Here is an 18,638-nt window from a genome sequence, read left to right as displayed (position 1 = left end):
GTTGACTTCTACACAAGAGTACGATTTATGTCATCAAAACACCAGAACAAAAGTCAGCACATGTTCCAAATATGTGCTTACAAGAACAGAGTTGATGGGAACACTTTGGATGATTCAAGCCCCCAACAGGATGAAGAAGAAATTCAATTTTCCACTTTACTGCCTAGCCAAGAAGAACAGTCAATCCTGATCAACGAATTGTTGCAAAGAAGTGGATTGAGTTCATTCCCAGTTTTCGCGTTTTTGAACCAGTTTTGCCACCATGCATTCCTCATAAATACATGAAGGAAATGCGCCAGAAAACTGAGAGAATCAATCTCGGCGTCCTGGAGAAGAATGAGCAATATAATGATCAAATGACCGATATCTGTGAGTTCATCCACAAATTCGTTCCTGGCCATAGCGAGGAAGAAAACTGTGCACAAGAACCTCAGAAGGTTCTGAGTGGAGGGGATTATCTGACATATGAGAGGCACAAACAGGCTAAGAATTGTAAATCTAATTGCAGAACACCATCAAAACAACTGAAAGGACTAGTCCCCAAAATAGAAGAGTTTCATAATCAGGCAGAATTTCTCAAATTAATTTGGAGCCTTCTCTATGACACCTCCTCATCCAATTCAATTGGAACACTGTACGCAGCAAGAAACAAAATGAATTCAAGGAATGTGCCATCCGATCCCCATGACAACTTCTATGCCTCTTCTGAGTTCATGGATAAAGTCACAACTGCCTACATCATTGCTGGTGGACTTCATCACTTCAAAATGGAAAATTTACATTCTAAACCAAAGCCAGATTATGCAGGTCCAGTTGGGGACCATGACGCAATGAAGGAATACATCATGGAACATGCCCACCAGTTTGTTGAGAATCATGCCGTCCCTCATGTGCAAAATCTTCCTGATTATGGCATTCAGTCAAATGACATCAAATGCAGATACTGCGACAAAGAATATCGAAGGCCCATGTCGCTTAGAAAACATGAAGCTCGTATACATGGTCATCCTGATCCACAGTTTAATCAACAGTCAGGTATAAGCCCTCCCGTCAAAACATCATACAAATCCAGTGTGTATGACTACACAAAACTGTGCCTGACCTTAGGATTGCTGAGGCTCAACCACAATGATGCCATCAGATTTGGGGATGGCGAGAGATTGCTACGATTAGCAAAATTCTTTTGCTTATATTACAAAGGTGGAAAGTGCCCCAAATATGCATTTGCCCTGCTCGAGACTACTGCTCAAGCACAATGTCTTCTGTCGGAGAGACAGGCGGAGAGATTTGTGTGGAACAGGACAGTCAACCACCAGGGAAAAATTGACACAAACCATCCCAATGATCTTGACCTTGAACATTGCAACAAAGTATTTAAAGAGGATGTGCATACATATAGGGGGAAATACACAGAGAAAACTATTCTGAGAGTTAGCAGGAGTGCACTTGCAACTGATGGCATATGCAAGAAGTTTGATAATGTGTCTAGTGTGAGGCAATGCTCTGGGAAGCACAAGAAAACTGATATGGCAGATGACATTCAACTACTGGCTGAACAACTACACAGTATTGGAAACGTTTTTGATATTGATGACAGCAGAGTTCATGATAGCTTTCCAAACCTAAAAGACCCGTTAGCATCCCTTAACATGGAAGACATCCAAACTTGGATATCAGGCAGTTTGAAAAAGTTCAGCAGTAAACACTATGTATGAATTCAGTCACTCTCTGAACTGTACGTCAAGACAATAGGTTTTCTCCTGGTATTCTCATCAACCTCGCTGTCACTGGATACGTCATCATCAGATGCAGTGTCACTTGAATCACTTGATGAATACAGAGGGGAGCGTATCTTGTCCATGACCAATGATGAGATTTGGTTACAAGTTTGGCCACAATCACATGTTTCCACGCAGTTACACTGGCATTTGCATGTCAGAGCACATACATCACACCAGTCATGGGGTGGACTCACTTTTGATGGGGAACTTTCAAAATGCTGTAGAAGTTCCACACGGCGACATGAAGTTCCTTTGCAATACTGTCTCATGCAAGGCTTGACTGCATTTCTCCCGGACAAACACCTCTTATATTTCATCAATATGGCATGTGCTTGCGTATTGGGATCTCTTCCACCTCTTCCAGTTTCTTGTAGATAATCTTCAACATCATAAGCTGGTCCATAGTGAATGACATGGTCTACACCTTGAACATCGAGGCCCATGCTGAAGGATGTAGACACTAAAACAACACGCTTTGTACCCTGCGGGTCCATGAATGAGGAGCAGATACTTTCTTTAACTTCATCATCTGTTTTAGAATGAAACATGTCAAACAGTCTATTCCGGTCATCATTTGGTCCCTCAGGCTTAAAGTCGACATAAGCCTTCTGACGAAGAGAATACATCAGATATTGATATAGATCGCCTATCTGCCGTGTGCTTCTGAAGAAAATGATCATTCTTGGAGTGTTCTGACCCTGTTTCAGAAGTAGATCTGCAAGCCATGCAAAGTCTTCAGTTAGGCTGTGTTTTGTCTCATACATCCAGTATTTGATATTACATTTATTTGGACTTACAATAACTTCTTCACACTTCTGCATTCACAGTTTTTCTTTGATTATTTCCCGAGTTTTTGTACATGCAGTGGCAGTAAGCGCAATGACTGGAACAGTTGTTAATGATCTTAGCTCTCCAAGCTGCCCATAAGCTGGTCGAAATGGAGCCGTGTTCTTGTCACTGGACATTCCACTGAAAAGACATGTGACAAACCTATAACCGTGTATACTCATTGAAAACATTTTGATGTTATTAGTGTTTCACAATTACTATGACCTATGAACTAGCTCGGAATTATAATTTCAGAGTTGTTGTGTAGTTAGTTGAAATGTTAATTAATTCTTGAAAGTGTCCTTGTGTCATGTGGACTGTTACTCCATTGCAGGTATGAGAGTTTTTGCGTGCTCATGTGGTGTTACTAAGTGTCTGTTAAAGTGCTAAGCTAAGGATGATGATGGGAAGACATTTTATATTGTCCAGAGCATTACAAGTAGATAAATGTATGGTACACATATGTTCCGAGACAATACACTTCCTGGTTGACAATCTTCACATCTTATAATGCTTAGAATTACACACTTGTATTAATAATAAGTTTACCTGGTATAGATTTAAAGGTTAAGCATAGGCTATTATTTTGTTCGAAACTGGTTAATTTTTGTGTAAACAAAAGAGCAGGCATTTCAGTTATGAAAACAACATCTGTTCACATGTAACTACAGCTACTATGTAATGTCTAGCAGGAGTTTCGTTTGTACTACTAGTGTTAAGACAATGGATTTATCAAATACACATGTAATAGTCTCATTCAGATTCCTCCCACCCAAACCCGACTTCTTGCTAATTTTCAAATTTATCCCATGGCTGACAATTTGTTATATTAATACTAATAAACTCGCGTAAATTTGGAAATAGCTATATGTCAGCTCCCCAAAACACAAATTTAATTAAATATTTGCAGTAAACTAGCAATGTTACTACCTTTTATTAGAAGTAGGTTATCATACTGGAAAAGGTAATATTATATAGGTTTGCTTTGAAAAAGGGTAAAAAACATTTTGTCTTGAGCAGTGAAATATTATGAGTTGTTTTGAATAATTTGTTGTTTTATTTAGCCAAGTATCCAAAGAAAATACAAATTCCAGATGGATGCCTTGGGGGCCCATTCATACTTACTGGGGTGTGGGTGTGTGGGTGTGTGGGTGTGTGGGGCGGGGGGAGGTGGTGGTTTTGTTTACGACCCGTTCCGATCACTGGATTAATTAAACATTTCAATTAGCTAATATGATGACATCATGTTGATGCAGTATCTCCGCTAAGCCCCCTCCTAAGCCTTTTGTCCTGCATTTGTATACAGGAAAAGCAAACATTGTAATAAACAGTAAGGTGTCACTACATATCCCTGTCAAGCCTAAGTGTCCTTATTTATACCAGCTGCAAACAAACACTTCACTTTCTTTTACCACCCACTCCCACCCAGCCAAACCCCCAGCCCCATCAGCTTTATTAGATTAGCACTGTAAAGGTTATATTTTTGTGTGTTGCACTTCTTTATTTATTCATTACGCTTTTTTCCCCACTAGTGTAAGTGCAACCCCCTGTGCGAAATACGCTTGAGTCGGAAAGCGCACGTTAAATCTCCAATGTGATGATGATGATGAAACACTTCCACTGAGCAAATATAGTTTACTTTGCCATTTTGTATTAGCAAACATTTGTGCAGTTCATTGGTATAGTACATGAAATGAAATAATTTTGTAATAGAGATATATATATATATATATATATATATATATATATATATATATATATATATATATATATACATAGATACACAGATAAATAGATAGATACATACATATTGGTATGTATACATGTTGAGAGAGAGGCAATCTTGTATACTTACAATTTGGAAATACAATGTGCTTCATGTATGAAAACTGCCTTCAGATGTTTTTCTTTATCCAATTCAGTAACTATGTTCCGATGATGTCCAAGAATAGATTCTGGACTGGTGAATATTATGTCTGCTTCTCCATCCCTTATGTCATCGACCGTCAATTTCTCAATGGTTGATACCAGACTGTCATCATTTGTCGGTGTTGCCTCCTGTGCGACATCATTCAGATACACAGCTTTGAGTCCTATTGACACACATTTCTCCGTTTGCTTCTTCATAAGAGCAATCAAGGGTGACACAACAATGACAGTAGCATGGCTTGTGTTTTCTACTGCCTTGTATAAATAGGGAGAAAGTTCAAAAGTCAATGATTTTCCACTCCCGGTTGGAGAGCAAAACAACACATCTTTGCCATCTAAGTACCTTTCAATGACTGTCTTTTGATTTGGACGTATTCTCTGTATATTTGCTTTCATCAGTGATGAAGCAATAAGCTCATCTATGTTCCTATTCATTCTTACAAGCAGAATAGAAAAAAAGCAATTCTTACACAGCAGTGAAAAACCTTTAGAAACCTTTAGAAATCCTCGTCTTTCCGAACCAGGGTGACAATGAAAGAAATAAAGAAACTAGATTTTATATATGTCACTAAGTCTCCAATATAATCCCACATGTTGTCTGGCCAGAGTGAGTTGGCAGGGCCAGAGCGGGAGGTCTTGTCTCAGTGTGGGGAGTGGAGGGGGGTGAGGCTCGCCACATGCTAATACTAAACACTAATGACAGCTAGAGATTTACTGATAATTACAAGCTCTGTGCTCGCTTGTGAATTCAGCAGATTTGTACAGACCCTGGTACTGCAGTAATCTAGACTTGCCAAACATTATAGACTTGCATGGGCTGTAGTTGATATAAATGTATCAGGGTCTGTAAGACAGACTAGCATTCCCCCCTAACCACATGATTTGATGAAGATTGTTTAACCCCAAGAAAGCGTTTACATACTAGTACCTGGATTTGCTCTAATTCTTTGTAAGTATCTACACCCAAAATCTCGGCACCGTATAAAAGAATAGGAACTATTTTAGAATCAAACATTTTGAAAAACAAGTCATAAGGAAGAGGTTGAAACTTTTTAGAGATATAATGACACCAAATAGGACCTTTTTAGCTTGAAAAGCAGCACTATTAACATGCAAAGACCAGGAGAGAATTTTTGAAATAATGGTACCGAGATATTTATAAGAACTTACACACTGAAGTTTTTTACCCTTGTAATACCACTTTTCATATTTTGATAAAATACCCCCATTTTTGAATACCACTACCTTAGTTTTATCTAAGCTGACTGTTAGATGATAGTTACAACAAAAACTTTCCAGAGCTTTAATGCGTTTTTGAAGGCCACACACAGTATCAGCAATAAATGACACATTATCAGCAAACAACAATAGAAAAATCTGCACAGTGTCAGGGTGTAGCTGTACACCTGGAGTGCATGTTGATTCTATATACAAAGCTAAGTCGTTTATAAAAATAGAAAATAAAAATGGACTCATTACGCAGCCTAGAGGGCAATCAAAACATTCTGTAAAACAATTTCTGATCTTAACACAGCTTTTAACACAGGAATAGATGGATTCTAATGCATTTAACATTTTTGGGGACACACCTCTGGATTTAAGAACTAGCCATAGTTTAGATCTATTTACAAAATGGGGGCACGGGTGGTCCAGTCGTCTAAGGCGCCGCGATTCGCTGTGCAGAGTTTCGTCCCTTGGGCACGCCAGAAACCTATGATTGTGGGTTCGAATCCCGGTTCGCCCGATTATGTTTCTAGGTTTGTCAGAACCATACCCGTGCTCGTGGGTTTCACCGAACTGCTAAACGTCCGAGACCTACATCAATTCGAGCTTTCCTCCAACATTAAGCTGACGCGCCGCGATATGACTTGAATACTGTTAAGCCTAAACCTAACTCACTCACTCACTCACTATTTACAAAATCGAAAGCCTTTTTAAAGTCAACAAAAAGAACATATAATTTACTACGCTTCTTAGACAGATAATGCCGGATTACAGACTGCAGAATAAATATATTATCAATAGTACTATAACCTTTCCTAAAACCAGCTTGAGAGTCACAAATTTTATCATACGAACCGACCAGAACGTAAGTCTTGAATTAAGTACAGATACATAAAGTTTACAAAAAGTGCTGAGCAAGGAGACACCACGGTAGTTATTGGGGTTTGAGTAATCGCCCTTCTTATGCAGAGGTATGATAACACCAGTACCCCACGACTCGGGAAACGAACCATTTTCAAATAATATGTTAAACAACGTTGTTAGGTATGGTACTATTAAATCACTTAATGCTTTGAAAAATAAAGAAATAAGAGAATCATTTCCTGGCGACCTACAGTTTTTAATTGATTGATAGCTTGCAACACCTCGTCTTCAGTTTTAAGGCTGTCAAGGATAGAACATGTGACATCATCAAAAGACTAATCTACACCATCTTCTTTAGTATCATGAGAGAAAACGGTATGCATATCTTGGAATATGTTTTTAAAATGCGAAAACCAGTCACTAATGGGGATAGACGATTCCCTTTCTTCAACACCAGTGTACACTCTTAACATTTCCCAAAATGTTTTGCAGTTATTGATATTGGATGAAAGTCTGTCACGAATCAAATCATTTAAAGCTCTTTTCTTACACCTTATGATATCCTTATATGTTTTACGCTGCAGTGAATAGGTTTGTAACGAAACGTTATCCTTTATCCTATTAAAAACATCTAGTAGTCGGAAGACTTCTCTTTTGTGATAATCACATTCTTTATCAAACCACGGCCTGTCGCGTCCATGACGCTGAACAATCATACGCTTTGTAAAATCTGCTGCCTTCGACAAAGCGTCCGTAAATGTATAAATTGCTGCATTTATGTCTGTTAATGCTAACGTAATACAATCATCAAACAAATGCCTAATTTCATCACATGAGACATTTTCTCTTAACCGATCACCAAAGTTATCACGCCAAGTGTACTTAATACAAACTTCCGGCTTCACATTCTCACCCGACATAGTATTGTCAATTTCAGTATCACGTGACTGAAAGGTACAATCGATTGGCGCGTGCGGAGACTCGATCCGAGATCCGATGTTAACATTCTTACACAATGTAAACAAGTCACTTGTTGTGATAACATAGTCAATAACGCTTGCGACTGTAGGTGACACAAACGTAAAATCTCCCACACTGGCTTCAGATCCACAACGACCATTAAGTACAGACTAGTTTAGAGAAGCACAAGCAAAGCAAAGTTCGCCCAAATTTGTTCACAGTCTTATCGGATGAAAATCGCTCTGCGCAAATACCCTCACAGAGAAAATGACACTTGTCAATATGCGTAGCTCTCATTATATCGTCCTCAACAAAATCAAAGTCTGTTCCAGTGCGGGCGTTGAAGTCGCACCCGAGGAGGATAGAGACGTCCCCCACTTGTTGTAGTACATCTATTAACGCATCCTGGAGTATAGATACGCCGCACTTGTTGGCTTTATTGACATACCAATTTGAATTCTCTGGATTGATGTATACACAACCTAGAAGAGTGTCCTTAGCATTATTATTACTGATTTCTTTAGCAAAATGAAAACACAGTTGTCACATATTTTTGACCATAAAATGGATTTTGAAAATGTGTTTTTTATTAACAATGTAATACCACCGGATAGCCTACCTTGTTTGAAGATTTGACAAGCATCAATTTTAAAGTAAACATATTCAGGGAACTCCTTTGAAAAGTCGTAAGCTTTAAGCCAGGTTTCACACAATCCTATAATTGTAAATGTACCTATGTAATTAAGGAATTCATTGTCATTGAGTTTAGATAGCAATCCGTTGACATTCCAAAATAGTAAGTTGAGATCAATAACACGGTTGTTGCTTGAGCTGTCATCGCACCCCTATGTTTTTTTACCCTTGTTGCCTCGTGAACGGAGAGAACGTCCCTGATTACCCACTCTGTCGTCGCCAATGTCGATGCTGCTACCTGTATTATCAGAGCCCACGTTTCCCTGGTTGCTGTCGTCACGAGGGGGACGTCGGTCTGTAACGAATAGCTTGCCATACTTGAAGTTGCCGAATTTGTTGGCGTCCTTCAATTCAGCTCCTGCAGCTTCTCCCGCTGGCGTTTCGTCAAGTCACAGGATATGCCAAATTTCCTTGACTTAAGTTTTTCAAGGAGACCAAGCGCCCATACTTTGTCTTCTGGATATAAGAATTTAACTATCATCCGTTTTGGCGATTTACCACTCTTGTTACCCATATCACTTGTCAGTCGGAGTACAAGCACCAGTCTTGTTCATTTGTTTTTGACACAGTTTCATTTGGTGGGCACAACATCGTTCATATATTTTCATATACCATGGTGATACTAAACTAGTGTCCAAAAGAAACGATACCAACTTGTTTTCAAAATTGTTTTTTACTAAGTGAATTGTCTAGTATGAAAACATGCCAATTCGTATTGCACATCCCAAACACAGCATAGTCGATAAAAAATACCGGGAACACGTGATCACTTCCGGGAAAAAACGTAAATTTCGTGAAAGTGACATTTCCCTCTCTAGCATGTTCTGCACGAGCAGAAAAACTGTATAAAACGGCTGATCAGACACGTTGATATCACAGCAACAAAAAGAACACAATATATGCCACGTGTGACAGCCATCGAGAGAGAGAGAGCCGTTGGAATGGTCCAACAAGGAGGGTCACACCTCGACGTCGCCAGAAGGTTGGGCTGCGCACGCATCACTATCACCAGGTTTATGCAGCGGTTACGTCAAACAGGTCAGATGTCAGACAGGCCCAGGAGTGGAAGACCACGAGTAACCACGCCCCGTGAAGATCGTTACATCCGGGTATTACACCTGAGGAACCGCACCGTAACAGCGACGTCCACGGCGGCTACATCACTGGGACACAGGATCAGTCGACAGACCGTCTACAGGAGACTACGGCAGTATGGTATCCGGCCACGTCATCCCTACCGCGGACCGCTCCTGACGCCTCGACACCGGAACAACAGACTGATCTGGGCCAGGTGAGTTCGACGGTGGCAACGGCGGGACTGGGCACGTGTTATGTTCTCCGATGAGAGCAGATTCCTCATCTTCAGAAACGATGGACGGCAGCTTGTATACCGACGATTTGGTGAACGTTTGGCGCCTAACTGTATCCAACAGGTCCGGCCGTTTGGAGGTGGAGGGTTAATGGTTTGGGGTGGCATATGTGGTGACGTCAAAACGATGCTTGTCGTAATTCGTGGAAACCTGAATGCACAGCGTTATCTTGATGACATCCTACGGCCTGTTGTGGTGCCCTTTATTCAGCAACAGCCTCGTGGACTCCTTTTCCAACATGACAATGCAAGGCCACACACAGCAAGATTGACACAGAACTTCCTTGCCAACGCCAACGTACAGGTTTTGCCATGGCACGCATGTTCACCGGACATGAATCCCATCGAGCACTATTGGGACCACCTCGATCGGCAAATCCGACGTCGCCGTGTGCCTCCAGTCAACGTCCAGGACTTGGAACGATGTCTCCTCGAGGAATGGCAACGCATCACTCACAACGTCATCAGACGTTTGACGTCATCAGTCCGTAGGCGTGTTCTGGCATGTATTGATGCTCACGGTGGACATACCCGCTACTGACTTGACTTTGAGACGTGTGGTGTGACATTTCCCGTTGTTTCTGTGATCAGTGCTCTAACGAAATGTTCATTTTTCGACCCCACCCATCTTTAAAGGCTTGTCATATTGGTTGTACAGATTTTATTGAAATGAATTTTTTGTACAGATGTTGTGAAAGGATTTCTCAAAAGCATAACACCAATCCTAAACTTCTGCATTGTTTAGTTTTTCTTTTATGTCGTTGCAAACAGGTGGTGTCGTTTCTTTTGGACACTAGTTTAGTTTGATTCACAAATATTCAGCTTTTCTTGCTGTTATGCAACAACGTTAAATATGCATGACCAAAATTTCCCATGGGCACCAATTAAAGTTGTTATGTTGTATTTTAAATCGATAATGGGTAAATTAGTAAATATCATAAGAGTTTTGCACCCTGTCCTTTGTGAACAGATGTGCAAATGAAGCAACAATACAATTGTGAAAATAACAGCACAGCTGTGTGAATGGGATCTGTGATATATCTTGTATGTTGCAGAGTGCACAAACACACAGTAACTGTTTTAACGGGACTATCGTCACGTAACACTGTGATTAATAAAAGTGTCTAATAAACGTGTAAAGGTTGGAGGTGGTGCAATGTTTAATTGGCTGCAGTTTAACCTTGCGTCTGTGTGAGTCCAACATCTGATATTACGAAGTCTTGGTAATACCGTTTTGTCTCGCGCAGTCTTAGTGGGTTAATGATAGTCGAGCGGTGACAGGCTATGTCACTCTTCTGTACCTCTGGGTATCCTAGATACCGTTGTACAAACGCATCAACTCTTGAGACAGTCTTGTTGGTACAAAAAACTATGGGAAGACCAGCACTTGACGCCAGTAAATGTGAGTGTGTGGCGTTGCCAAACGGTCCGCCAAGGTGACGTTGGCGAGTGTGGCAAGGTGAAGGTCACGCATATTAGGATCGTACCAAACATAGGACGTTGTGTTTGTGGCAAACTTAAAATGATTTGTATTTTCTGCCCACTGAAATAATTATAATGTGTGTATGATACTAAAACTTTATTATCGGTGTTTGCAAAGTACTTATGCAAATGAACACGAGTAGCTTTGTTGCACTGTTTTACATTCAAGATTGCCGCTATATGGGACGAAGGTCACAATGTGATTCGGCATGGATTGTTGTCCATGCGTTCAATCACTGATTTGTCTGGTCTCGACTCGATTATTAAGATGATGTGGTGACGAGGCTGAATATTGCTGACTACGGCACTAAATACCATTCACTCACTCCTCGTTGTATTCATGTTACTGTCGTGTTTCCCTCAAGTTCGTGATTAACACTTCTTGTCCAGGTTCCCACTTCTTGTCCAGGTTCCCACTTCTTGTCCAGGTTCCCACTTCTTGTCCAGGTTCCCACTTCTTGTCCAGGTTCCCACATTCTGTATGTACTGAGGTGGCTTGAGGTGAGTGGAAACCGACAATCGGATTTAGTGTGAATCCAACAAACAATCAACAAAGGATATACAATCATCAATTGTATTACAAAATTAACAAGGTTTACAAATCAAAACAAATAACTGCAAAAACAACAACAATGACAATACACAATATATGTGGTTGTACAATATTAATGGCAATACACACTATATGTGGTTGTACAATATTAATGGCAATACACAATATATGTGGTTGTACAATATTAATGGCAATACACACTATATGTGGTTGTACAATATTAATGGCAATACACAATATATGTGGTAGTACAATATTAATGGCAATACACAATATATGTGGTAGTACAATATTAATAGCAATACACAATATATGTGGTTGTACAATATTAATGGCAATACACACTATATGTGGTTGTACAATATTAATTGCAATATAAATTGCTAAATGCTATGACATACGGATTTTAGGAAAGCTTTCTTTTCATGACACCCGTTTACGTGGTAATAATTCACGTTGTAGTATGTGCTAAGTTAAAACTGTAGATGGCTTACAATCAATTATTTCTGAAGTCTTGGCTCTGTTGTGAGTCATGTTTAGATTTAAACGCAGACCTTGAGAGGTGAATGGGAAATAATCAAAATTATGGAATCTAGTATCCTTTTATCACTTTGTGTTCTTATAGATTTTCGAATTATTATTAATGAGCTAGTTTGTCCTCACCGTGCAAACGTTAGTGAGTGCATACTGTTAGTGTACATGGCAATACAATGATAGTGTAATGGTATTAGCTTTGTATAACTGTTCAGCAATGTACATTCATTATTTTGTGAACATGAGTCTATTATTTTAATATAATTTGACGTTTTATTGTAAAGTTAACAGGCCTGTATTTTGCAATGATATAATTTGTCAGTACATCTGCATTGCCCATCCTTTGTTAGGTGTTTAAAGAATTCCAAACAAGTATTTCTCAATTGTATTTATGCCAGGACGTTACTATTTCATCAAAGCCTCCCCTTTATATGTTAAATAAAATAAGTACAATAATCTCCAAGACACTGTGAACATACATGGCAGAGCTATGATAATGTATGGTCATCGTTTTCATGTATTGTTTAGCGTTAATCGGAAATGAAGTACAGTAAACTACGTTTACAACGAACACGCTTATAACGAACTGACCGATATAACGAACTTACATTTTAGTCCCAGCCATTTGACGTAAATATGCTGTATATATGCTAAAAACGAACTACGGTTATTGCGAACTTTGCAAATTAGAGGTCCCTTTGACTTCGTTATAACCGTAGTTTACTTAACTCGGGTTTACGTGCAATTATAATTACAGGCAAGTCGAAGATCACCACGTTGACGAAATATAGTCTTTATGTTCGTTTGAAAATAAACTTGTGTTATAAGACTATATGTTATTGCTGCCAACATAAACGGTGATGTCCTCACCTCAAAACAACGCCGCGCAGTGACCTAACCAACTAAATCTTAAAAGAAATGCATTTACACGGGAAGCCCTACAACAACCCAGTCCTACACATGTAGCTGTGGGGAGCACTGACACCTACTGACTCACCAACACAACAATTACATGGGCAGCCCTACAACAACCGAGTCCCATACAAGTAGCTATGGGGAGCACTGACACCTACTGACACAACAACACAACAATTACATGGGCAGCCCTACAACAACCCAGTCCTACACATGTAGCTGTGGGGTGCACTGACACCTACTGACACAACAACACAACAATTACATGGGCAGCCCTACCACAACCCAGTCCTACACATGTAGCTGTGGGGAGCACTGACACCTACTGACTCACCAACACAACAATTACATGGGCAGCCCTACAACAACCCAGTCCTACACATGTAGCTGTGGGGAGCACTGACACCTACTGACTCACCAACACAACAATTACATGGGCAGCCCTAAAACAACCCAGTGCTACATATGTAGATGTGGGGAGGACTGACACCTACTGACTCACCAACACAACAATTACATGGGCAGCCCTACAACAACCCAGTCCTACACATGTAGCTTTGGGGAGCACTGACACCTACTGACTCACCAAAAAAACAATATCATGGGCAGCCCTACAACAACCCAGTCCTACACATGTAGCTGTGGGGAGCACTGATACCTACTGACACAACAACACAACAATTACATGGGCAGCCCTACAACAACCCAGTCCTACACATGTAGCTGTGGGGAGCACTGATACCTACTGACACAACAACACAACAATTACATGGGCAGCCCTACAACAACCCAGTCCTACACATGTAGCTGTGGGGAGCACTGACACCTACTGACTCACCAACACAACAATTACATGGGCAGCCCTACAACAACCCAGTCCTACACATCTAGCTATGGGGAGCACTGACACCTACTGACTAACCAACACAACAATTACATGGGCAGCCCTACAACAACCCAGTCCTACATATGTAGCTGTGGGGAGCACTGGCACCTACTGACTCACCAACACAACAGTTACATGGGCAGCCCTAAAACAACCCAGTCCTACATATGTAGCTGTGGGGAGCACTGACACCTACTGACTCACCAACACAACAATTACATGGGCAGCCCTACAACAACCCAGTCCTACACATGTTGCTGTGGGGAGCACTGACACCTACTGACTCACCAACACAACAATTACATGGGCAGCCCTACAACAACCCAGTCCTACACATGTAGCTGTGGGGAGCACTGACACCTACTGACTCACCAACACAACAATTACATGGGCAGCCCTAAAACAACCCAGTGCTACATATGTAGATGTGGGGAGCACTGACACCTACTGACTCACCAACACAACAATTACATGGGCAGCCCTACAACAACCCAGTCCTACACATGTAGCTGTGGGGTGCACTGACACCTACTGACTCACCAACACAACAATTACATGGGCAGCCCTACAACAACCCAGTCCTACATATGTAGCTGTGGGGAGCACTGACACCTACTGACTCACCAACACAACAATTACATGGGCAGCCCTACAACAACCCAGTCCTACACATGTAGCTGTGGGGAGCACTGACACCTACTGACACAACAACACAACAATTACATGGGCAGCCCTACAACAACCCAGTCCTATACATGTAGCTGTGGGGAGCACTGACACCTACTGACTCACCAACACAACAATTACATGGGCAGCCCTACAACAACCCAGTCCTACACATGTAGCTGTGGGGAGCACTGACACCTACTGACACAACAACACAACAATTACATGGGCAGCCCTACCACAACCCAGTCCTACACATGTAGCTGTGGGGAGCACTGACACCTACTGACTTACAAACACAACAATTACATGGGCAGCCCTACAACAACCCAGTCCTACACATGTAGCTGTGGGGAGCACTGACACCTACTGACTCAACAACACAACAATTACATGGGCAGCCCTAAAACAACCCAGTGCTACATATGTAGCTGTGGGGAGCACTGACACCTACTGACTCACCAACACAACAATTACATGGGCAGCCCTACAACAACCCAGTCCTACACATGTAGCTTTGGGGAGCACTGACACCTACTGACTCAACAACACAACAATTACATGGGCAGCCCTAAAACAACCCAGTGCTACATATGTAGCTGTGGGGAGCACTGACACCTACTGACTCACCAACACAACAATTACATGGGCAGCACTATAACAACCCAGTCCTACACATGTAGCTGTGGGGAGCACTGACACCTACTGACTCACCAACACAACAATTACATGGGCAGCCCTACAACAACCCAGTCCTACACATGTAGCTGTGGGGAGCACTGACACCTACTGACTCACCAAAAAAACAATATCATGGGCAGCCCTACAACAACCCAGTCCTACACATGTAGCTGTGGGGAGCACTGATACCTACTGACACAACAACACAACAATTACATTGGCAGCCCTACAACAACCCAGTCCTACACATGTAGCTGTGGGGAGCACTGACACCTACTGACTCACCAACACAACAATTACATGGGCAGCCCTACAACAACCCAGTCCTACACATCTAGCTGTGGGGAGCACTGACACCTACTGACTCACCAACACAACAATTACATGGGCAGCCCTACAACAACCCAGTCCTACACATGTAGCTGTTGGGAGCACTGACACCTACTGACTCACCAACACAACAATTACATTGGCAGCCCTACAACAACCCAGTCCTACACATGTAGCTGTGGGGAGCACTGACACCTACTGACTCACCAACAAAACAATATCATGGGCAGCCCTACAACAACCCAGTCCTACACATGTAGCTGTGGGGAGCACTGACACCTACTGACTCACCAACGCAACAATTACATGGGCAGCCCTACAACAACCCAGTCCTACACATCTAGCTGTGGGGAGCACTGACACCTACTGACTCACCAACACAACAATTACATGGGCAGCCCTACAATAACCCAGTCCTACATATGTAGCTGTGGGGAGCACTGACACCTACTGACTCACCAACACAACAATTACATGGGCAGCCCTACAATAACCCAGTCCTACATATGTAGCTGTGGGGAGCACTGACACCTACTGACTCACCAACACAACAATTACATGGGCAGCCCTACAACAACCCAGTCCTACACATGTAGCTGTGGGGAGCACTGACACCTACTGACACAACAACACAACAATTACATGGGCAGCCCTAAAACAACCCAGTCCTACACATGTAGCTGTGGGGTGCACTGACAACTACTGACACAACAACACAACAATTACATGGGCAGCCCTACAACAACCCAGTCCTACACATGTAGCTGTGGGGAGCACTGACACCTACTGACTCACCAACACAACAATTACATGGGCAGCCCTAAAACAACCCAGTTCTGCATATGTAGCTGTGGGGAGCACTGACACCTACAGACTCACCAACACAACAATTACATGGGCAGCCCTACAACAACCCAGTCCTACGCATGTAGCTGTGGGGAGCACTGACACCTACTGACTCACCAACACAACAATTACATGGGCAGCCCTACAACAACCCAGTCCTACATATGTACCTGTGGGGAGCACTGACACCTACTGACTCACCAACACAACAATTACATGCGCAGCCCTACAACAACCCAGTCCTACACATGTAGCTGTGGGGAGCACTGACACCTACTGACTCACCAACACAACAATTACATGGGCAGCCCTACAACAGCCCTAGTATGAAAACATGCCAATTCGTATTGCACATCCCAAACACAGCATAGTCGATAAAAAATACCGGGAACACGTGATCACTTCCGGGAAAAAACGTAAATTTCTTGAAAGTGACATTTCCCTCTCTAGCATGTTCTGCACGTGCATAAAAACTGTATAAAACGGCTGATCAGACACGTTAATATCACAGCAACAAAAAGAACACAATATATGCCACGTTTGACAGCCATCGAGGGAGAGAGACCCGTTGGAATGGTCCAACAAGGAGCGTTACACCTCGACGTCGCCAGAAGGTTGGGCTGCGCACGCATCGCTATCACCAGGTTGATGCAGCGGTTACGTCAGACAGGTCAGACGTCAGACAGGCCCAGGAGTGGAAGACCACGAGTAACCACGCCCCGTGAAGATCGTTACATCCGGGTATTACACCTGAGGAACCGCACCGTAACAGCGACGTCCACGGCGGCTACATCACTGGGACACAGGATCAGTCGACAGACCGTCTACAGGAGACTACGGCAGTATGGTATCTGGCCACGTCATCCCTACCGCGGACCGCTCCTGAAGCCTCGACACCGGAACAACAGACTGATCTGGGCCAGGCGAGTTCGACGTTGGCAACGGCGGGACTAGGCACGTGTTATGTTCTCTGATGAGAGCAGATTCCTCATCTTCAGAAACGATGGACGGCAGCTTGTGTACCGACGATTTGGTGAACGTTTGGCGCCTAACTGTATCCAACAGGTCCGGCCGTTTGGAGGTGGAGGGTTAATGGTTTGGGGTGGCATATGTGGTGACGTCAAAACGATGCTTGTCGTAATTCGTGGAAACCTGAATGCACAGCGGTATCTTGATGACATCCTACGGCCTGTCGTGGTGCCCTTTATTCAGCAACAGCCTCGTGGACTCCTTTTCCAACATGACAATGCAAGGCCACACACAGCAAGATTGACACAGAACTTCCTTGCCAACGCCAACGTACAGGTTTTGCCATGGCACGCATGTTCACCGGACATGAATCCCATCGAGCACTTATGGGACAACCTCGATCGGCAAATCCGACGTCGCCGTGTGCCTCCAGTAAACGTCCAGGACTTGGAACGATGTCTCCTCGAGGAATGGCAACGCATCACTCACGTCATCAGACGTTTGACGTCATCAGTCCGTAGGCGTGTTCTGGCATGTATTGATGCTCACGGTGGACATACCCGCTACTGACTTGACTTTGAGACGTGTGGTGTGACATTTCCCGTTGTTTCTGTGATCAGTGCTCTAACGAATTTTTCGACCCCACCCATCTTTAAAGGCTTGTCATATTGGTTGTACAGATTTTATTGAATTGAAATTTTTGTACAGATGTTGTGAAAGGATTTCTCAAAAGCATAAAACCAATCCTAAACTTCTGCATTGTTTAGTTTTTCTTTTATTTCGTTGCAAACAGGTGGTATCGTTTCTTTTGGACACTAGTTTATAATCAATGTGTCCAACCTTTTACAATTATTGTGATCACAGGACATTAAAAGGTTTTCTTTTTTTTTCAAAGAACTGTAAAAAGTATGAGCAATATAAACCATACCATGTACCCCCTTGGTCAAAGCTTCTTTGCCAAAGGTGCTTCTTCGCATCTTTCAGTGTATAATTCTGAGACGAGATGAAGGGAAATAATCACATATAATACTAATGAACAAATACATGTCCAATATTGAAAATATTTTTGTTTGTTTTGAAATATTCTTTAGGGAATTTCATTACGCACTGAGGCCGAACAGGTGCTTG

The 18,638-nt window shown here is 42.3% G+C and overlaps 2 protein-coding genes across 2 annotated transcripts; one reads left to right on the top strand and one right to left on the bottom strand.

Annotated features, from left to right (window-relative positions):
- Nucleotides 1-213: 213 nt before the first annotated feature.
- LOC125372507 lies at nucleotides 214-1,715 on the top strand. The gene has a single exon (XM_048382754.1). The coding sequence runs from the start codon at nucleotides 282-284 to the stop codon at nucleotides 1,713-1,715; it is 1,434 nt and encodes a 477-aa protein (XP_048238711.1). The 5' UTR covers nucleotides 214-281.
- Nucleotides 1,716-1,717: 2 nt separating this feature from the next.
- On the bottom strand, nucleotides 1,718-2,800 carry LOC125372506 (ATP-dependent DNA helicase Q-like 3). Its single transcript, XM_048382753.1, has 2 exons — nucleotides 2,607-2,800; nucleotides 1,718-2,444 (listed from the first exon to the last, which is right to left on the bottom strand). The coding sequence occupies exons 1-2, from the start codon at nucleotides 2,798-2,800 to the stop codon at nucleotides 1,718-1,720; spliced, it is 921 nt and encodes a 306-aa protein (XP_048238710.1).
- Nucleotides 2,801-18,638: the final 15,838 nt, after the last annotated feature.

Source organism: Haliotis rufescens, unplaced genomic scaffold (assembly GCF_023055435.1).
Source record: "Haliotis rufescens isolate VD_foot unplaced genomic scaffold, xgHalRufe1.0.p SCAF_41, whole genome shotgun sequence".
NCBI classification, from domain to species: Eukaryota; Metazoa; Mollusca; class Gastropoda; order Lepetellida; family Haliotidae; genus Haliotis; species Haliotis rufescens.
The sequence above is the reverse complement of the archived record's forward strand: the minus strand, read 5'-3'. Positions and strand labels throughout refer to the sequence as shown.